The sequence below is a fragment of the Nuphar pumila genome, chromosome 16 (genome assembly GCF_984573655.1).
Source record: "Nuphar pumila chromosome 16, dmNupPumi1.hap1.1, whole genome shotgun sequence".
Classification (NCBI taxonomy): Eukaryota; Viridiplantae; Streptophyta; class Magnoliopsida; order Nymphaeales; family Nymphaeaceae; genus Nuphar; species Nuphar pumila.
In genome coordinates this window covers 73,040,914-73,061,983 of record NC_143264.1, presented here as the reverse complement: position 1 = coordinate 73,061,983, position 21,070 = coordinate 73,040,914, and the positions used below count along the sequence as shown (strand labels likewise).

Genomic DNA, 21,070 nt, shown 5'->3' with positions numbered 1-21,070 from the left:
TTCAGTGTGAAGCTTGTCAACTGGGCAAGCATCATCGAAGCTCGTTCTCTTCAAGTCAGAGTCAGTCTAGTAATAAAGTTTTTGAACTTCTTCATGCAGATGTATGGGGTCCTAGTAAGATTCCTACTAGGACTCAGTGTCGTTACTATTTGGTTATTGTTGATGATTTTTCTAAGTTGTCATGGGTGTTTTTAATAAAGGAACGATCTGAAGTTCCACGTATTATTCAATCCTTAATTCTTGAAATAAAAACTCAGTTTGAATCTTTTGTCAAGATTGTTCGCACTGATAATGCTCTCGAGTTTAAATCAAAAGGTCTGTTACAATTTTACCAAGATAATGGCATCCAACCCCAAACTTCCTGTGCCTATTCTTCTCAACAAAATGGTGTGGCTGAGCGAAAACATCGGCACTTGCTTGATGTTGCCAGGACTATTATGATTCAATCCAATGTTCCTGCGTTATACTGGGGTGATGCGATTACCACTGCTTGCTATCTGATCAACCGCATGCCTTCGTCTTCTGTGGGCGATCAAATTCCATTTCATATCCTAAAACCTAATGCCCCACTCTTTTCTTTTTCACCCAAAATATTTGGATGTGTTTGTTTTGTACACAAACTTGGCCCTGACCGTGATAAATTAGCAGCTCAAGCTACAAAATGCATATTCATAGGTTATCCCAAAAATCAAAAGGGATATCGATGTTATGATCCTATTTCTCGCCGAGAGTATGTCAGTGCGGATGTATCTTTCTTGGAATCCACTCCATATTACTCCAGTACCGGTTCTCCACTGCAGGTTGATCCAGCTGAGTCTTTTCCTTTACCTATACCTCCTTTTCCGTTGGAGTCTCTGCCCTCACTACCGAACCAAACTTCATCCGCTTCCAGATTTCATAATCCTCCATTGGTATATGTGCGTAGAGCTCCATCTCCGCAAGAGCCTTCATCTTCTTCTTCCCCTGAGGTAAGTTCTACTGACAATAGTGATCTTCATGATGATGATAACAGGCCTATTGCTCTACGAAAGGGGACACGACAATGTACCTTATATCCCATATCTCATTTTGTCTCCGATGTCAGAATTGGAAATCAGATGAAGTCTTTTATTTCAGCCTTATCTGCTGAAACTATTCCACTGAACTATCGGCAGGCAGAACTTGATAAGCGATGGAAACTGGCTATGCAAGAAGAAATGGATGCTTTAGTATCTCAGCATACATGGGATCTAGTTGATTCCCCAACAGATGCTGACATTGTTGGATGTAAATGGGTATATACAATAAAGTACAAATCTGATGGTTCTATTGAAAGGTACAAGGCCAGATTAGTAGCAAAAGGGTATACTCAGACATATGGAATTGATTTCTTTGAAACTTTTTCCCCTGTTGCACGGATGGGTACGATTCGTCTTGTTCTCTCAGTAGTTGTTCAGCATGGTTGGAGTTTGTACCAATTAGATGTGAAGAATGCGTTTCTATATGGGGATCTATCTGAGACTGTTTACATGCAACAACCTCCAGGATTCGAGGTTGAGGGGGAGTGTCAGAAAGTGTGTAGATTGAGAAAGGCGATTTATGGTTTGAAACAGAGTCCTCGCGCATGGTTTCAAAAGTTGTTTGAAGTGATGTCACGCTTTGGCTTTAATAGGTCAGCAGCCGATCATACACTATTTATCAAGAAAACTAGCTCTGACATAGTTGTTATGGTGGTATATGTGGATGACATCATTCTTACAGGAGATGATGTGAAAGTTATTGAAGCCACAAAGGCTCATCTTCAAAAACACTTTGTTACAAAAGACCTTGGTTCACTCAGGTATTTTCTGGGTATAGAAGTTGCCAGGAGCCGTCAAGGGATGGTGTTGTCTCAACGGAAGTATGTTCTTGACTTATTAAAGGAAAGGGGAATGTTGGGAGCTAAACCAGCAAATATTCCCATGGACCATAAAGTTCAGTTGTTTGAAGAAGGGTCAAAACTGGTTGATAGCAAAAGCTATCGCTCCCTTGTAGGGAAGCTACTGTATGTAACTGTGACCAGGCCGGATATTGCTTTAGCAGTAAGCAAAGTTAGCCAGTTTATGGACAAACCAACTTAGGTACACTGGAATGCAGCTATTATGATTCTCAAATATCTAAAATCTTCTCCTGGAAAGGGGTTATTGTTCAGGAAAGGTGGAACTCTGGAGATAGTGGCCTATTCTGATGCTGACTATGCAGGATCTGTAGTGGATAAAAAATCTACCACCGGATTCTGTGTGTTTCTGGGAGACAACTTGATTTCTTGGAGAAGTAAGAAACAAAATGTGGTTTCTAGGTCTAGTGCAGAATCAGAATACCGGGCTATGGCCCAAACAGCTGCGGAATTGATGTGGGTTCGTACTGTTCTTCATGACCTTCAGGTGAAGGTTTCCTCTCCTATGACCATGATGTGTGATAACAAGGCTGCAACATATATAGCGAACAATCATGTCTTTCATGAGAGAACAAAGCACATTGAGGTGGATTGCCACTATGTAAGAGATATGGTTCAAACTGGACATATCACTACCAGATATCTAAAGTCGGAAGATCAAGTTGCAGATATGTTTACAAAACCCCTTGCTAGACCAAATTTCTCAAAATGTTGTGACAAGTTGAGCATGATTGATATCTATGCTCCAGCTTGAGGGGGAGTGTTGAGAATAGCTGGTTTAAGGTTAAACCTTCTTAGTTTGGAGGTTATTTGAAATTTTTATTTAATAAGGGACTTAGTTGTAATTTATTCTTTTGGCCTCTCTCTATTTAACATAGAGAGCAGCCCTAATGTGATTAACGAGTCTTCTCTTCCTGTGCAGCCGTCTCTCTCTCTCTCTCTCTCTCTCTCTCTCTCTCTCTCTTCTCTCTCTCTCTACCTAGGGTTCGGTGCATTCTTCTACAGACAGCATATATAAAAAAGCAATTATTTGTTATCTCAACATAAGTATGCTAAATAATTTAAGAGGACAACTTGTTAAGATTCTAAGACAGTTGAAACAGCAATTAACCTTAATGTTTTGGCCTACAGAAGAGAGCCCCTCATTCATCCTACTTTCATAGATAGCTGGTGAGAAGTTTGATGGGGTTGACTATTTCAAGTTCAAAAATAGACTTTGTTTGCACTTGGTCAGTTGGTTCAATTATTGTAAATTGATGAGTTCATATGGCAGTAAAACTTCTGCTGGAATATCTCCCTCACAGATTAAGCACACGGAACATCCTTTGAAGCTTTCAATGATAAAGCTGTTCAGGTGGCTGAATTGCTCATGTAGTGAATCAGCAACATGTGGTTCTGGAGGGTCATGATTCCAGCACAACGCAAAGATTACACAACAACCCTGATTACGTCTTTAGATAAATGTGGACTTCACATCATCATTACGAAAAGGTGCTTAATCTTTAATACTAAATGGATATTCATGAGCGTATGATGGATACTACAGCTTGGTTTAAAATGTACATGCTTGTAGTTCTATTCCAATGGAACTATGAGTATGTTCAGGAGCGACTAGACAGTTAACTGGCTCTATTAACAGTAGCACATTTACTGAGCATGATAGTTTTGTTTGGAAGCCTAGTAGTAATCCACGTCACCATTAAGAAAGTTAACAAGAAAGTGTCACAACAATGAGTAGCTATAGTTTCACTTTCCTGATCACAGAAGCAGCATAAATGGGCAAGAACATATTTGAGGTGAAACTAATATGGCATACTTACCATTAGAAGACGTACTGATTTTAGCTCAGAATAAGTGACAGATAAGGCATCCTTTTTAACAAAACGATTAATGACAGTATCCATGAGCCGAGGACATTCCATGATGGCACACGCACATGCCGGGGAATGTCGTGCAAATGCAATAAGGACAGACAGAAGAGATTCTTCAACAGCAACATTGTGATCCATCTGGAAAACGATGACAGAAAGCATATGAGAAAACATAAACAACAATTAGCAAATTTTGAAAATTACTTAGAATTGGAAGTGCATATCTATGTAACATATATCAGTAATATTTTCAAAAATATCATGACTTATCTTGATATTTCCAGAAGCTGATACATCTTGAATAGATGCAATAATTTCAAAATAGGCAAAAACATTGACTATTTTGAAATATTGCATTTTTATTGTGATGTGAATGCAACAAAAAACACTTTTTTATATTTTATTGGTTTTATAGTTTTCTTCAGAATTATATGTATATTTATACTTTTTATTTTTTGTATATCCAATATTTTCCCACTTTCTTCCACGGAAAAAAAGGCATTTTCCAATTTATCACAGGATTTTCCTCACCAAGATTTCCCCTAGAACAAGATTTGTGACATTGTGCCGTATCCATTTATGTGAAAACCCCAGTACTAATTCTCCTTGTGAGTCATATGACAGGCTCCAGTCATTGTGCCATCCAGAGAAAGAAGCTCATGCTATCATGATCCATACTAAATTACATAGACATTAACAACCATAACACTTCCTACTCAAGCAAAGAACCTGAAGCACTAACAGCAGAGTACCGCATCAATGTAGTGAGAGCAAAAGATACTATGGTACTTAAACACTCCCAAAGTTTATGGTGGCCATGAACAACGTTTAAAAATCAAGCAGTGAGGAGCTGTCGTGTGTGCTCAGTAATAAACAGAAAATATGGACACTAAAGAAAAGAAATCTGCCACAACCTTAAGCATGGAAGCTGAAAATCATGGGACCTTTTTCTCCAATCATTTTCCTTTAAATTATCAAGTCAATTCTAGTCTTACCATTACTAACCGCTAGAAGAAATAAATCATAATTTTAACTCACCAGACTGCAAATAGAAGGCATGATACCAGGTCCTCCCTAATCACAGAGCTGATCATCCAACACAATGAAAGACCATATAACTCTTGATAGTTTCAATTATAAAAGTTTTACAGATAAAAGGGCACAAATGGTGGAAGCCACAAAAATCTAGTAGGGTAAACTGTCTTTTTTTCCTTTTCTTTTGGTGTTCATAGTTGTAACAACTATCAAAGTAATTAAATAATTTAAATTCCTTTGCCTTTCCAAAAAACATTGAAGAGTAGTTGAAGAAGGGATGTGATGCAAAGAAACAAGTATCAACAAGGAACAACAGAAATTTGGCACAACAAGACATTAAAAAAGAGAAGCCAATGAGTAACATCATTCTTACCTCCAAAATGTAGCGTATTCTTGGGAGTAGTCCCATTCTAACTAGACCTGCTGCAATGTCCTGCTCCACTATAACAATGTCATCCTTTATAGTGTGTTTTTCATCATTCTCATCTTCCACAGACTCATCTCTAAAGGGAAGGACACTTGATGGTTTTGCATTGTAGTTCCAAAAGCCACCATTAAGGAAGCCCACTTCCATTTCTGCCTTAGTCCTGAAAATAGGGGCAGTATACATGCTCCTCTTGGAAACACCCACTAGCTGTCATTGAAATGCACTTTATGTCTAAATAATATATTTAAGCTGCATCTAACTTGTTAAACTTTTGATATATAATAAAATAAAGAAGACATATCTCAAACTAGTAACAAACTACAAGTCCCAAAGTTAACAAGAATAGCCCACAGAAGGTGTTAGAACTTAGAAGGTTATACCTCTGATAAAATGAAGTAGTACTCGTTCAGATTGCAAGATAGAACATAGTGGATAACTTTTGCACATGCCACAAGTACAGATGCATGATTGTCATCTAGCGCCATTCTCAAAGTCAAGATGAGTCCAGGGTCTGGGCCAATTGCATAAGCCCAGAGAGCCTGCCAGTCAACAGCGCCATTACCATGAAGAGTAACCCCAAGTTCACAACCAATTTGTTTCTGTGGTTGCAAGTTGCACAAAGCCTTGTCAAGCACAGTAGCCAGAAGTTGCAATGCAAGAGCTCTCTGTCCTGGAATCTGTGTTGAATGCAAGTAGAAAAATAAAAATAATAATTTAGTATATCATTGACGACTATCACTGTTAAAAGAGCTAGAAACAGAAACAGAAAATAGGAGCTATGACTGGCAATGTGTTCAAGTAAAATGCTTCATGCAACACAGCAGATCACCTGTCAGCTATGGTACATGAAAATGGTAGCTCCTAACCAGTTTCATTTATTTTCTATAGTAATGTTTGTACAATCAATTAAGCACTGCAACTGGAAGCTATATTCATTATCCTGAGATTGATTTGAACATAGTGCGTTGAAACAAAATATTTTTTCTTGATAGGTGTGATCTATTGGACATAAACCCAATGCAAAAAAGATGGATATATTTTTCAACTAGCAATAACAAGGATTCTAGTTCTGGCATGAGTTTGGTGCTTAGTAAAAACTTCAAGCAACCAATGAGAGCTGCTCGTCTTTCTTTTCAGAATGAAAAGAAGATGTGAATATGATGTATTCTTCACAGTGAAACAATTTTGGATGGCAAATGAGTGGACCATCCAAGGTTTGGTTCTAATTTTTAAATGTTCGAGAATGTTAGATGTAGTTAACGACTATCAATTATGGAATAAATATAACTGCAACACGGCTCAGAGCCTCGGAAAACAAGACAAGAATAATTACAGAAAATAAACAGAACATGAGGAAAGCCACTTTATAAGAACCCACCAACTACAGCGCAGACGAGTTGTGGAAGAAACAAGTTTGATAGACCTACATCAAAGCAAAGAAATTTACACAACTCTGGAATCACAGTACAACTGTTTGACAAAATATACAACTCTGATCTTCAAAAGGAGTTTCAAGCAACTTCATCTCAAAAATTTAGATGTAATGCTTTGCAAAATGCAGGTTATGAGATATGTAGGAAGATTCCTCAATCTAGCACAAGATGTATAATTCTGGATCCATCCCTTAAGTCACAGAGCCTTCATTGAAGAAAGACTGACTAAGAAAAATTATATAAATTTTCATTTCTTCATGCACAGGTCTTCCACGTATTATACAAAAGATAAAAGGGAAAAAAAATTATTTATAAGCATGTATAGCCAGAAGCATACAAAATCTTAAGTAGAAAACATGCCAAAAATATGCAGGTAGATAAGCATCTTATTTCCATGTGTTCATGTGTATCAGGTTTCTCAATACTCACCCAGCAAACCATATTACATAGCTGCAGATAAAGCACTTTCACCCAAAAGATCATCATTTAGGGTCATCTGATCTCCCCAGACAATTTCCTCCTTGCAAAATTTTGTCCAGAGGAACCTTTTGATAGGACAATTTTCTGCCAGGAAAAACTGTCACACCTCCTAAGGTGCAACAATTTACCTGGAAATACAGCATGAGGCCCATGCATTTCAGAGAAATTTGACCTGGTAAAAGTTCTCTATACTTGTTGTGCACCAGAGAAAAACATGGGCCCCATGCATCTCTTGATAACTTTTTCCATTTTCTGGTGCAACCAGACAGCCCCTTGGCAGTGGTATATTTATATCAAAAGACTCATTGACAATCGTGAATTGCAGATACTAGGTTTTTTTATGAACTCCGTAACTAGAAAAAATAAGAAACAATGCATGTTAGCAGTGGCTGCTTTAGCTAACAGTATAATACTTTTGTCATAAAGCAGGCAATCAGATAGGGCACTTGGGCAACCAATGTCATCCGATCCCTATTAGCATGCAATAGATATATAAAGAGATAATGTAAAGTAGTGGCTGCTTTAGCTGAAAGTATAATACTCTTGTCATAAAGCATGCAATCAGATAGAGCACTTGGGCAACCAATATCATCAAATTCCTATTAGCATGCCACAGATCTATGTCACAGGGATTCGGCTAGCAGGGTGCCGCACCTGCGTCGACGCGACGCGGGTGCGGCACCGGGTGCGGTCAACGCACCCAGCGTCATTTTGGTCCAATTTTCGGACTTAAAAAAAAATTGCCAAGAAAATTTTTTTTGCCCTATATGTCACAGGGATTCTCCAACTAGGTGCCGCACCCGCACCCGATACGGTCAACCTGACCCTGGGTGCAATCAATGCACCTAGGGTCATTTATATCCAACTTTTGGACTTTATATATATATATATATATATATATATATATTTTTTATATTTTTGCTGCACCCCCGCACCTAGGTTTTTTGAAAGTGCCGCACCCCCGCACCCATGTGACATAGCCACAGATGTATCAAGAGCATAGTCACAAATATCGGTATCAACTATTTCTCGCGATATTACCGGTTTGGTGATAAATCTTGGGAAAATCTCGGGACTTAAAAAATAAAAAACAACAAAAATAAGAAAATTTCTTGTTTAGACAAAAAAGTATATAAATAATACAAGAAATAAGTAAAATGTGTAAAAGAAAGAAGAAAAACATATTTAAAATGTAAGAAATAAATAAATAAGTAAAACTAATTGATAATATCGTGATAATAACATGCTATTAGTGCGATAATATTATGATAAATATAAATTTATGATATTTTGAAAATATCACGCTATTTTACCTTAAATAATGTTTTCCATCATATCGCGATATTTTCAAAATATTGCCGATATCTAGGGTGGGCAACCGGCCCGGCAGCCCGATGGGCCAAGCCGACCCGGCCCGCCATGGGTCGGTTTGGGCCATGATTTTAGGCCCAGGCCAAAATCTGGCCCGTTATATACGTGGGCCGGGGTTGGGCCTGAGTTATTTATTAACTTTTTAATAATATAAAAAAAAATTAATTAACTATTACATAGTAACTTGGATAACTATTACTATTTACTTAATTAGTTGCATGAGAACTTGCTATTTGTTAATTATTACTATTTACCTAATTAATTGCACTAATTAAGAATTAGTTGCAATGGGAACTTGTTATTCTCTCATTAACCCATAATTTCAGTTAGGCATTTATGCATTTTAAGATTGGGCCAGGTCAGGTCGGGCCATGGGCTTCTCTTCAAACCCGAACCCGTTAAGAACCAGGCCAAAACCTAGCCGGTTAGTAAACGGGGCAGGCCGTTGTCCGGCCCGGCCCGGTCCATTAGCGGCTATGTCACAGGGACTCGGCTAGCAGGGTGCCGCACCCGCGTCGACGCGACTTGACGCGGGTGCGGCACCGGGTGCGGTCAACCCGATCCTGGGTGCGTTGACCACACCCAGGGTCATTTCGGTCCATATTTTTTGGATTTTTTTTTTTTAAAATTGCCCTATGGAATGGGCTGCGGAATTTAAAAAAAAATTATGCTGACAGTTGCTTGTTGTTGTTGCTCTTGTTTTATAAAGGGGCACTTGTGTCCACAACATCTGACGAGTTTTGTTGGCATCCCATGCTATTCCTGCCTCCAAACAATTAATTCGCAGCGTAGGAAAACACATTGTTAACTTGGAAATGATGATCCATCTTCCTCAAAAATTAAAACCAAAATTCAAGAGCCTTTTGAAGTCTTTATCCTTCAACCATCCAGATCCTTTTTCGTCAAGGATTTTCTCTCTCCATAATAAATGATAATGATGGTGGTAGCCTTGGTGGCTATTAGTATTTACTTTTCTCCTGACGAGATGGGTGCTCTAGCCGTAGCCTTGTGTAGACCTCTCTTTTCCACATGTCAAATCCAATAAATTTCTTTTAGCTGTCATCTGTGTGCAACTGTATATAAAATGAAATTTGAAGAACCCTAGGCAGTGGCGTGGCAGTGGAGCCGTAGGCCTCGTGAAGACTCTCTCTTCAACAAACCACATCAAACCTTTCGCTTATATTTTTTTTTTGTGAAGACCAGGGAGTTTCAGACATGATTGAATCATGACAGTCAGCAGAACGCAGCAGGCTGGGTCGATCAGATTGCCAATCCTTTCGGTTCATCAATTTTGTCCCGTTGCGCCAAAGTACACAACAAGCAGAACGTGGGTAACAAGTCTTCAAGCAAACACTAGCAAAAAAAAAACTGGACCCCCGACCCCCTTCTATCTATCTATCTATCTATTTATATATATATATATATATATATATTATACATTTTTGCCCCTGCCGCACCCCCGCACCCGGGTTTTTTAGAAGTGTCGAATCCCCGCACCCATGTGACATAGATTAGCGGGCTGGGCCGGCCCGATGCCCACCCCTACCGATATCTATGAATATGATCAAGAGATAATGTTAAGCAGTTGCACTAAACAAATTGCAGGTTGACATTTCCATCCTAACTGAATTTTCAGCTGAAAGAGGAAGAACTAGCTTTTCAAATCAAGAGTATCGTATAACTTATCTAAAAAATAGATAGCTATAACATTCTTCATTTTTAAAGAACCCGGAACCTTTTCTGGGCTACTCATTTGTGTACATTTACAACCAGAAGCATCAATAGCATTAAGAACACAACCACGGGATATGCAATTGAAGAACATTTGTGATTCAACTCACCATGCTTCTAACTAGAGCTACTGCTTCTTTGATTGTATATCCTGCACCACCAGGGTCACCCTCAGTTCGCAAAAAGTCACGCTCAGTTACATTATCAAACTTGTATTGACATGAGTCTGTCAAACAATTAATAATCTCCATTAAATTAAGAATTGATATACTAAATCACTAATGAATTTTACAACTTGATCCCAATCTTTAAAATCACAAGGAATGAAAATAATAGAACAAAATCACTGCTTGCATTCAACGCACTGTGTTTTGGAAAAACAAAAAGAATATGCGTCAATACATCAAAAGCACAATTGCATATAAGAGGAAATGAAATATAACTACTTGCTAAAATTTGAAATAAATGGAAAGGGGAGAAAGGATCAAACTAGAGCCTTGTAATTAAGGATTCATTTTTGTTGTAATTTAGTTTCCAAGTTTGATCTCAAAAAACAGTTCTTAAAATATTTGTTCCTTGATGAATGGCCTGCATGAATGTTAGGCAATTGTGCACTGTCCAAGTGGTTCAGATTCACACAGTGAGCAACATTCACACACAAGAAAGCAATTAGAAGAATCAAAGTAAATGGAAGCAAAAGCATGAACGGGGTTGTAATGGAAGTAATGTCAACTTCTATTTAGCAAACAGCAAAAATCACCCAGTGTTCCAAATAGCTGCAAGGCTTGTAACATGGGTATTTCAAGAAGAGTACCATACCCGTGTTGAGCCGTGTCAACACTGATACTGGTACTCCATGGGTACAGAGCAGACAAGATTCAGATCTGATCTGGTCCAGACCTTGCCCATTACCTATTGTCTTCATCCATTCACCGTGGTTGTTTTCATCTGTTCTTGTATTGTGTGTATGTACTTATATTTATATTTTTATATAAACATAGATAGATAAGACATGCTCACGTGCACACACACATACAGCAGACATGCATATGTGCATATCCATATGCATATATGCAATCTTTTTCTTTATACATGCATACATATATGTACCCCCATACCCATACTTTTAGAAATTTGCATGTTGTACCCTACATACTTGCACCCAAACCTGTACCTGCGCCCATACCTATGTGACATAGGATGCAGGTGATACCTTAGTGCCAGACGGTGCATGCACACACACTCTCCCTATCTCATACATACAAAGATGCATGTATGTATGTATGTATGTATGTATGTATGTATGTATGTATGTATGTATGTATGTATGTATGTATGTATGTATGTATGTATGTATGTATGTATGTATGTATGTATGTATGTATGTATGTGTGTATGTATGTATGTATGTATGTATGAATGCATGTATACATGTGTATATAAAAGACAAGGACAAATGCATAGACACACACGTTGCCAAAGCTCCACTGATAAAGGAATTCGAAAAGGATTTATGCAGTTTAACACTGAGAAATCTCAACGTACCTTCTGTAACAACAGATCCATCGAAAGTAAATCGAAGTTTCCTTGCAGCCTCAACCCTGTTAGACCAAATATCCCACATACAGCTACCAGATGAATGTGATGGTTTCCTGGGATCATTATCTGGGTGACTATGAATGTTTGTTGAAGACTTGGCTCTCCCTTCACCATTCTCCCCAGCAAAAGATTGAGGTTCTTTAGGGGATAATGCAACATCCATTAATCCATGATCCTTCGCAGTTTCATTCTGTGAAAACTTTCTTGACTTCATAGACAACTGATTTTGATCAAGATCAGATCTACAACTTGTGTCTGATGTGGTCTTTTTTTGTGTTTCCAACCTTTTTCTTCCATGCCTTTTCAGCATCTCAACTATTTCAGGTTTTATTCTCCCTTTTATTTCAGCTTGTGCTTCAACAATCTCCTCGGACGACATTGCCTGTAGGCGGGCATTATTTTCAGCATCAATGCCATCCATATTTGACATAAGACTATCACCCAGGGATTCAAATTCCCCCGATTGATTAGTCTGCGGCCATGCCTCAAAACCTTCTGGCTTTTCTCTTTGAAGAAGAGAAGAATCACTGTTTTGTGCCATGTCATCAGTCAATGTCACAGCTGCCAATCTTGAAGACCGAGAATCTCCATTTTCAGGAAGTAACATATCAATAGGGATGATTTTCTTGGTTGCTTTTTCACAACTAGATAATTTGTCAGAAGGTGCCTCAGACATGCAACTTCTAGACCCATTGATAACTTCAGACGTTTCTTTTGTTTCTAATGCTTTAGACTCCACCATAACAGAGCTCGTATTGCTCTTTTCTTTTGCCGCCATCAAGCATTCTTTTGGCACCAGTTGTTTCCACTTGCTAAAATCTAAACCCTTCTTTGGCCTTCTGTGTATTGGCTGCACAAAATCAGCTCCAGGATCAAATTCCTCCTCTTCTTTATCTTCAACATCCTCTTCACTAGTTACCGGTGCCCTATGCTGATAACATTATGAATTTTAGAAAGAAAGTTACAGCTATAACAGATTGAGGAAAAGGTTCATTCATAAAGAAAAGAGAACTTTAAAGATCCTAAAATATGTGTTAAATAATTGAGATATGAAAGAGCACAGGAAAAGCAAACATTAATTGCTTGTCAAATGAACTTATTAATTATTAATTATTAAATATGGATTTGGATTCAGGTTCAGACTTGGCCATGGATGCAATTTTCCTTTATGACTTGAGAATTTCCTTTATGAGTTGCGAAATTCCTTCATGGCTTGCGAATTTCCTTTATGAGTTGCAAAATTCCTTCATGGCTTGCGAATTTATTTCCTTTATGAGTTGCGAAATTCCTTATGACTTGCAAATGCGAATTTCCATTATGGCTGGTGAAATTCATTTGTGATTTATATATCTTGCTTTAGCCTCAACGTGTTGATACGTTGGGATGGCCTGTGCATGTGGCACCCGATTTTGGGTGGTGGCCACCCAGAACGTTGCAAGGACAAGTTTTAAAGATGAAAAAGGAAGTGCAAAAATGGTCTTCTTTTTCTTCTTTCATGTTTTCCTATAGTTTACTACTTCATCTCCTTCTCCCCCATTGTGAAGTTGTTCAGGGTGACTGTGTCATGGTGGCTAACTTACCCAGTGCCAGGGGTGGTTAGCATTTCACGAGGAGGTGAGGCTTGGTTGTATCCCATAAACGAAGTTGTGCACAATCCTTTTGCACCCGGGCTCGATCCTGGTGGGGCAACTATCGCTTTTGAGAAAGCACATTATTGCACGCCTCCAAGCAAAGGTCCCACAATCCAAGCGAAGGTTCCATGATCAAGAAAGAAGGTCCCAAGTTTCCAACAATTCAAAAGCGACATCCTAAGCTCCATGGCGCCTACCGTGAAGATCGAGAGCTAGGAGATTCCCAAACTGTCTCAATTTGATGAAACCAACTTCAAACGCTAACAGAACAAAGTCATGATCTTCCTGACCAAGGCCAAGGTGGTGTACGTGTTCTTTGAAGCTTGTCCTCCTGAACGAGAAGATAAGACCATTGCTGAGAACAGGAAGTGTTGAAAGTAGATGGAATACGACTTTTTGTGTCGAGGACACATCTTGAATGCATTGTCCGACTTGTTGTTTGACATCTACTCTGAAGTAGACTCTGCGAAAAAACTCTAGCAAGCTCTTCAAAATAAATACAATACAGAGGATGCAGGTAATTGTAAGCTCCTGGTTAGTAGATATATAGATTTCAATTTTAGTGATGATAAATCACTTCTACTCCAAATCGATGAGATGCAGTTGTTGGTTCACCAGCTTAGGGTAGAAGGCATGAATCTTGATAAATCTTTCCAAATGATTGTTATAATTGGGAAGTTGCCCAATTTATGGAAAGACTATTGTAATATGTTGAAACATAAAAACGAAGACTCCACTTTGGAACAGCTCATTTTCCATCTTCGTATTGAAGAGAAAGTTCGTCATAGAGACAGAAAAGAGGAAGTAAAAAAAGTCGGCACCAAAGTGAATTTTGTGGTAACTGAAAAGAAAGTCACAAATAATCAAGTTTACTAAGAACTTGACAATAATATTCACTTGTTGAATGCACTAAGGCATAACTATCTCAAAATGCACTAAGGCACACGACACATGAAATATTGATCTTTATTGAGAGTAAACCTCACTACAAAAATACTCTTTACAATGGGGCATTTAGCCCAATATTTATACACTTAGAAAAAGAGGATTAGCCGTTGGGCTATCTCCCAACGGCTCTATTTAGAGCCGTTGGGAGTAGCCCAACGGCTAGTCAAAGAGTCAAACTTTGAAAATAAAAAATGAAAAAGAAAGAAAAGAAAAAATAAAAATAGAAATTACAAAAAGGATTCCATCTACATACTATTACATTATGAAGAGTATATAATATATATATATATATATATTCAGGTATATACGTATATATAGCATGTGAATTTTTAACAAGAACAAGAAACATAAATATTTTAAGAAACCAAAACGTGAGGTGGTTTCATGCTTTGTTTGTGGCAAACCAAGACACTATGCAAGAGAGTGTCGTCATCGCAAGAGGCAAGGCACCAAGGCTCAAGCTCCCGAAGAAAACCTAGTGGTTGTAGTAAGCTCTATTTGTATGGTTCAAGTGGATAAAAGGTCGTACGTGGATTTTGGGTCTACAATTCATATTTGTAATTACCATAGTATGTTTGATACATACAAACTCGTGGGGGTAGACAATGAAGTACACATGGGGAACTCTCATCCTGCAAAGGTTGAAGGAAAAAGGATTCTGAAACTGAAATTCACGTCCGGGAAATGTCTTACCCTCACGAATATGCACCATATACCCACCGTGACAAAGAACCTTGTATAAGTCTTCCTACTGACCACGCATGGTTTTAAGTTAGTGTTTGAATCTGAAAATTTAGTATTGTTGAAGAATCGTGTTTTCATTTGAAAGGGTTTTGTTTCTAATGGTATGTTTAAACTGAATGTGATAAATGAGAATATCTCAGTTTTTTTTACTTGCTTGACTCTTTTGATGTATGGCATGCTAAACTTGATCATGTGCATTATGGATCCATTAAGAAAATGGGTAAATTAGAATTAATTCTTGTTTGCACGCATGATCACTATAATAAATGCAACGTGTGCGTTCAAGCAAAGTTTCCAAAGAAACCTTTTTATGGAGTAGAAAGAAGTACTAAAATTCTTGAACTCATACATAGTGATGTATGTGATTTGACAAACACTCCAACTCGTGAGGGTAATATGTATTTCATAACTTTCATTAATGATTTCTCTAAATCTGCTTATGTTTATCTTATGAAAAGTAAAGATAAGTCTTTTGAGAAATTTAAGATTTTTAAGGCTGAAGTTGAGAATTTATACAACAGCAAAATTGTTTCATTTAAGTCTGACAAAGGTGAAGAATATTTATCTCATGAATTTATTAAATTTTGTGAAGAACATGACATACATAGACAAAACACTTCACCTTACACTCCTGAGCATAATGGTGTTATAGAACAGAAAAACATAACTTTAATTGATATGGTGAATGCAATGCTAATTAGTTCTAGACTTAATTTTAATTTATGGGGAAAAGCCCTACTTAGTGCATGTCATATTTTGAATACCTTATTCAAAATTAGATTTTACTCCATATAAATTGTGGAAAAATAGAGAACCGAATTTAAATTTTCTTAAAGTTTGGGGTTGTGTAGCCTATGTTAGATTGAAAGAACCTAAACTAACTAAATTAAGACCTAGAACCAATATATGTGTTTTTATTGGTTATTCTCAAAACAACAAGGCATATAGATTTATGAATTTAAAAACTAAAGTTATTTATGAATCTGTACAAGCTGAGTTTAGAGAAAATCTTGTTTTCAAAGATTTGCAAAATCTTTCTTCTCTCGTTGGTTTTCATGAACCTGTATCCAAAAGACCTATTTCGAAACATGAAAATATAGAAACTAGAAAAAATAAGAGTTAGAAAACCAAAGGATTTTGGAAAGGACTTTTATCTCTATATGATTGATAGAGACCCTTTAAGTTTTTTTGAAGCTATGTCATCACATAATGTTGTATCTTGGAAAGAAGCTATTCAAAATGAAATTGATTTTATTCTTGAAAATAAAACATGGGTTTTATCATAATTATCACGAGGCTTTAAACCGCTTTGCTGCAAATGAATTTTCAAGAAAAAGATTAGAGCAAATGGATCAATTGACAAATTTAAAGTGAGATTAGTAGCAAAAGGCTTTAAACAAAAATCAAAGATGAATTATTTTGACACGTATGCTCCAGTTTCTAGAATAACTTCAATTAGAGTTCTTATAACTTTAGCTTCTATTTTCGAACTTAAAATTCATCAAATGGATGTTAAAACTATTTTTTTAAATAGCAATTTAGAAGAGATTTGCATGGAACAACCTGAAGGTTTTGCAGTTCCTGATAAAGATAATAAAGTTTGCATATTGCTTAAGTCCTCATACGGATTGAAACAAGCTCCAAAACAATGGCATGAAAATTTTGATAAAGTAATTTTAACTTATGGTTTAACATTTTTTATTCTGAGAAATGCATATATACTAAAGTTGATTATGAAAACATTGTCATAATCTAAGTCACACGGATTCGACAAAGCAGGTGTCGCACCCGCGTCGACATGACGCGGGTGCGAGTGCGGCACCCGGTGCGATCAACACGACCCTGGGTGCGTTGACCGCACCCAGGGTTATTTTCATCCAATTTTCGGACGTAAAAAAAAATTGTTTTTGCTTGCCCTAATCCTCTTTCGCAGCTCTCCTCTCCCACGCAGCTTTGCTCTCTCGCTTGCCTCCTCTCCTCCCGACGTCTCTCAGGGAAGCCCGACGCCACCTCCTCCTCTCCCTCGTCGCAGACATCCGACGATCGTCGACGTCAACCCCACCCGCAACCCCGACGATGGGCTAGGTCACCGAGAAGGGGAGGGATGCGGGGGTCGTCGGGCGAGCTATCGAAGAGGGGAGCGAGCACAGAGAGAGGGAGAGATGGCAGCGGGGACAGGAGGTCGGGAGGTGCTCCGGCTAGGGTCGCCGATGGTGGTAGGTGGCCGGACGCGGAGTGAGGTCACCGACGGGGGGACTCCAACGACTGTCGGCCGGAGGCTGGAGGTAGGACGAGAGAGGAAAGAGGGCGAAGAGGGACGAGGGTGGCAGCGGCAAAGCAAAAGGGGGAAAGGGGGCACGCAGTCGAAGGGGGCCCGCAGGGTGGGGCGTACCCGGTTCGGATCCGGGTCCAGACCCGACCCGAGTCTGACCAAAAAGCAAAAAAAAAAAATCGAAAACCTTGGGTTTTACACCCCCAAACTAGTTCTTCTTGGCCTCTAGTACAATGGGGTCTTGTTTTACCTATACCTTTTATTTAATAAGTAATCTTTTTAGCTACTAAATTTTCTACCATTGAACTTTTTTCTTCACTGGAAACAACCACGTTCTCTGCAATTTCTCAAGGGCTACTAAATATTTGATTGATATTTAGGTTGATATATTGCATGCATGATGAATGATATTATGACAATGTTAACTGTTAAAACTTCAAAATTATATATATATATATATATATATATAATATATATAATTTTTTACATTTTTGCCCTGCGGCACCCCTGCACCCAAGGTTTTTTAGAGTGTCACACCCCCGCACCCATGTGACATAGGTCATAATTTGTTTATATGTAGATGACATGTTAATACTTAGTAACAATATAGAACGCATAAATGATACTAAGTTTTTTCTGTCACTTAACTTTTACATGAAAGATATAGGGCTTGTTGGTGTGATTCTAGGAATCAAACTTGTGAGAGATGAGCATGGATATGGCTTAAGTCAATCATGTTATATTGAGAAAGTGCTTAGAAAAAAATTTTGATTGCAAAACCGTTGACACTCCTTTTGATCACAGTGTTAAATTATCTAAATACACTAGAAGAGGTGTTTCCCAACTTGAGTATGCTAGTATTATGAAAAGTCGTATATATGCTATAAATGGGACTAGACCAGACATAGCACTTTGCATGAGCAAGCTGAGTAGATACACTAGCAATTCGGGACTTGAATATTAGGATGTTGTTTTCAGGGTCCCAAAGAAACTTAAAGGGACTTTGGATTATGGGTTATTCTATATGGAGGAACCCGCTAACATTGAAGGTTATAGTGATGCCAACTGGATCTCCGATACAGATGACTCGATATCCATAAGTGGATGAGCCTTTACCCTTGGATTTGGGGCTATTTCTTGAGCTTCTAAGAAGCAAACCATTATAACTCAATCCACTATGAAGGTTGAGCTCATAGCACTAGCATCTACTAGTATGGAAGCCGAATGGCTAAGAAACCTCTTGATTGAGATTTCATTGGGTAGCAAACTGTTGCCTCCTGTGGCTATTCACTGTGATAAACAAGTTGCTATATATAAAGCAGGGAGCAACATATACAATGAAAAATCTAAACATATATGTCTACATCACAACACTGTGAATAATTTAATCAAGCAAGGAGTAATTTCTGTGGAATATGTGAAAATCTTGCCAAAATTTGGCATATCCACTTACGAATGGCCTTTCACGTAAAATCATTAAGAATACATATGAGAGAATGAGATTAAAACCCACTAAAGAGGTTACACATGATGGAAACCATACAGAGTGACTCGGGTTGTCTGAGTTCTTAGTTCAAAGGGAAGAACAAGTCATTAGAGTAATCAGGTGAGCACTTTTATATATGTGAAGGTAGAGAGTATCATCATGTCTCATTCTGATGTAAGTGCTCGAAAAAACTGTGTTACGAGGATAAGTCTCTTGACTCTTAATGAAGTCTGTAGGGCATATTGGTTAAGGTGGTTGAAACAAGTTTTCACTTTTAATAGACTCACCTATATGCTATGTCACATGGGTGCGGGTGCGGGTGCGGGGATTCGGCACTTCCAAAAAACCCGGGTGCGGGGGTGCGGCAGGGGCAAAAATGTAATATATATATATATAAGGGGGTCGGGGGTTCCCCCGACGCGGGTTTTTTCAAATTTCATTTTATATACAGCTGCACGCACCCATCTCGTCAGGAGAACAGTGAATACTAATAGCCAGCAAGGCTACCACCATCATTATCATTTATTATGGAGAGAGAAAATACTTTACGAAAAAGAAGGATTAGGAGCAGTTGTCTATCATTTATTATGAAGAGAGAAAATCCTTTACAAAAAAAAGGATTAGGAGCAGCAGTTGTTGTCAGCATACGAAAAAGAAAGATTAGGACTGCTGTCAGCTGCAGCAGCTACTGTCAGCTGCAGCAGCTGCTGTCAGCAGAATTTTTTTTTTTTAAATTTCGCAGCCCATTTCATAGGGCAAATTTTAAAAAAAAATGGACCTAAATGATCCTGGGTGCGGTCAACGCACCCAGGATCGGGTTGACCGCACCCGGTGCCGCACCCGCACCCGCGTCGAGTCGCGTCGACGCGGGTGCGGCACCCTGCTAGCCGAATCCCTGTGACATAGCCTATATGAGTGTGAAGGTATGGGTCGCCTTCTATGAGATGGAGGTTGTCTCTAGAGCACTCATGAAATGGGATACTGTATCGGACCTTTAATATATGTAGCCTTAATATATTTGATGACACATATAGTTACTTGAAAGGAGTATGTATGTGAATAGGCCTAAGATGTCCATATTTGAGGCTAAGTTCAAAGTTGCTAGTTACTTAGTCTCTGAAACTATCTGAATCATGTTCACACTAAGTGTTGGTTTAAATTGAAAGGTACTTTCACCTATGCATATGACTTTCACGAACAACTCCACTCTTCTCTTTTATCTTAATTTTGACCCACGTGGGGGATTGTGCGTATTTTGCTCAACATTATGCCATTTGTAACCAAGGTTTTTCTGGCTAAATAACCCCTTCTTTTGCCTAGTTATTTGAAAAAGCATTTTAGAGGGAAAAGTCACTTTATGAAAATTGTTTAGTCTCATATCTATCATCTTTGAAAAATTCCAAGTGTTTATATTGAGGGGAGTTGCCTTAGAGGGCAAGGCCCTCAAGGGGCATTAGATCTTGATCTTGTTAAATGAACTTTATTATTAATGATTCTGGATTATAAATTTGGATTTGGATTTGGATTTAGGTTCGGGTTCGGCCTCGATCTCGGTTTCAGTCTTGGATTCAAATTCGGTTCGGTTCGGTCCGGTCTTGGTCTTGTGATTTTGCGAAAATCCTTTGTGTCTTGCAATTTTCCTTTATGACTTGAGAATTTCCTTTATGAGTTGCAAAATTCATTCATGGCTTGTAAATTTCCTTTATGAGTTGCAAAATTCCTTCATGGATTGCGAATTTTCTTTGTGAGTTGCAAAATTCCTTCATGGCTTGCGAATTTCCTCATGACTTGCGAAATTTCTTTTGACTTGCAAATTTCCTTTATGTGCTGCAAATTTCCCTTATGTCTTGTGAAATTCCTTTTGACTTGTGACTTGCAAATTTTCACTATGGCTTGCGAAATTTCTTTGTGATTTGGGTATCAGGCTTTAGCCTCAACCTGTCGATAGGTTGGGATGGCCTGCTCACGTGGCACCCTATTTTGGGCTGTGGCCGCCCTTGATGGGACATTGCAAAGACGAGTTTTAAAGACGAAAAAGGAGGTGTGAAAATGGGTTTTTTATTCTTCCCTGTTTTCCTGTGGTTTATACTTCCTCTCCTTCCTCTCCCGTACTGTGAAGCTGGTCAG

At 38.4% G+C, this 21,070-nt stretch overlaps 1 protein-coding gene across 1 annotated transcript in view; it reads right to left on the bottom strand.

Annotated features, from left to right (window-relative positions):
- Positions 1-21,070, bottom strand: part of LOC149813563 (transcriptional elongation regulator MINIYO-like) — a 54,683-nt gene that overhangs the window by 32,842 nt on the left and 771 nt on the right. Inside the window, exons 2-6 of the mRNA XM_089991978.1 lie at positions 11,809-12,793; positions 10,374-10,489; positions 5,629-5,925; positions 5,195-5,455; positions 3,736-3,924 (exon numbers count right to left, since the gene is read on the bottom strand). Of these exons, the coding sequence (XP_089848104.1) occupies positions 3,736-3,924; positions 5,195-5,455; positions 5,629-5,925; positions 10,374-10,489; positions 11,809-12,793 (1,848 nt within the window). The remainder of the gene's footprint in view (positions 1-3,735; positions 3,925-5,194; positions 5,456-5,628; positions 5,926-10,373; positions 10,490-11,808; positions 12,794-21,070) is intronic.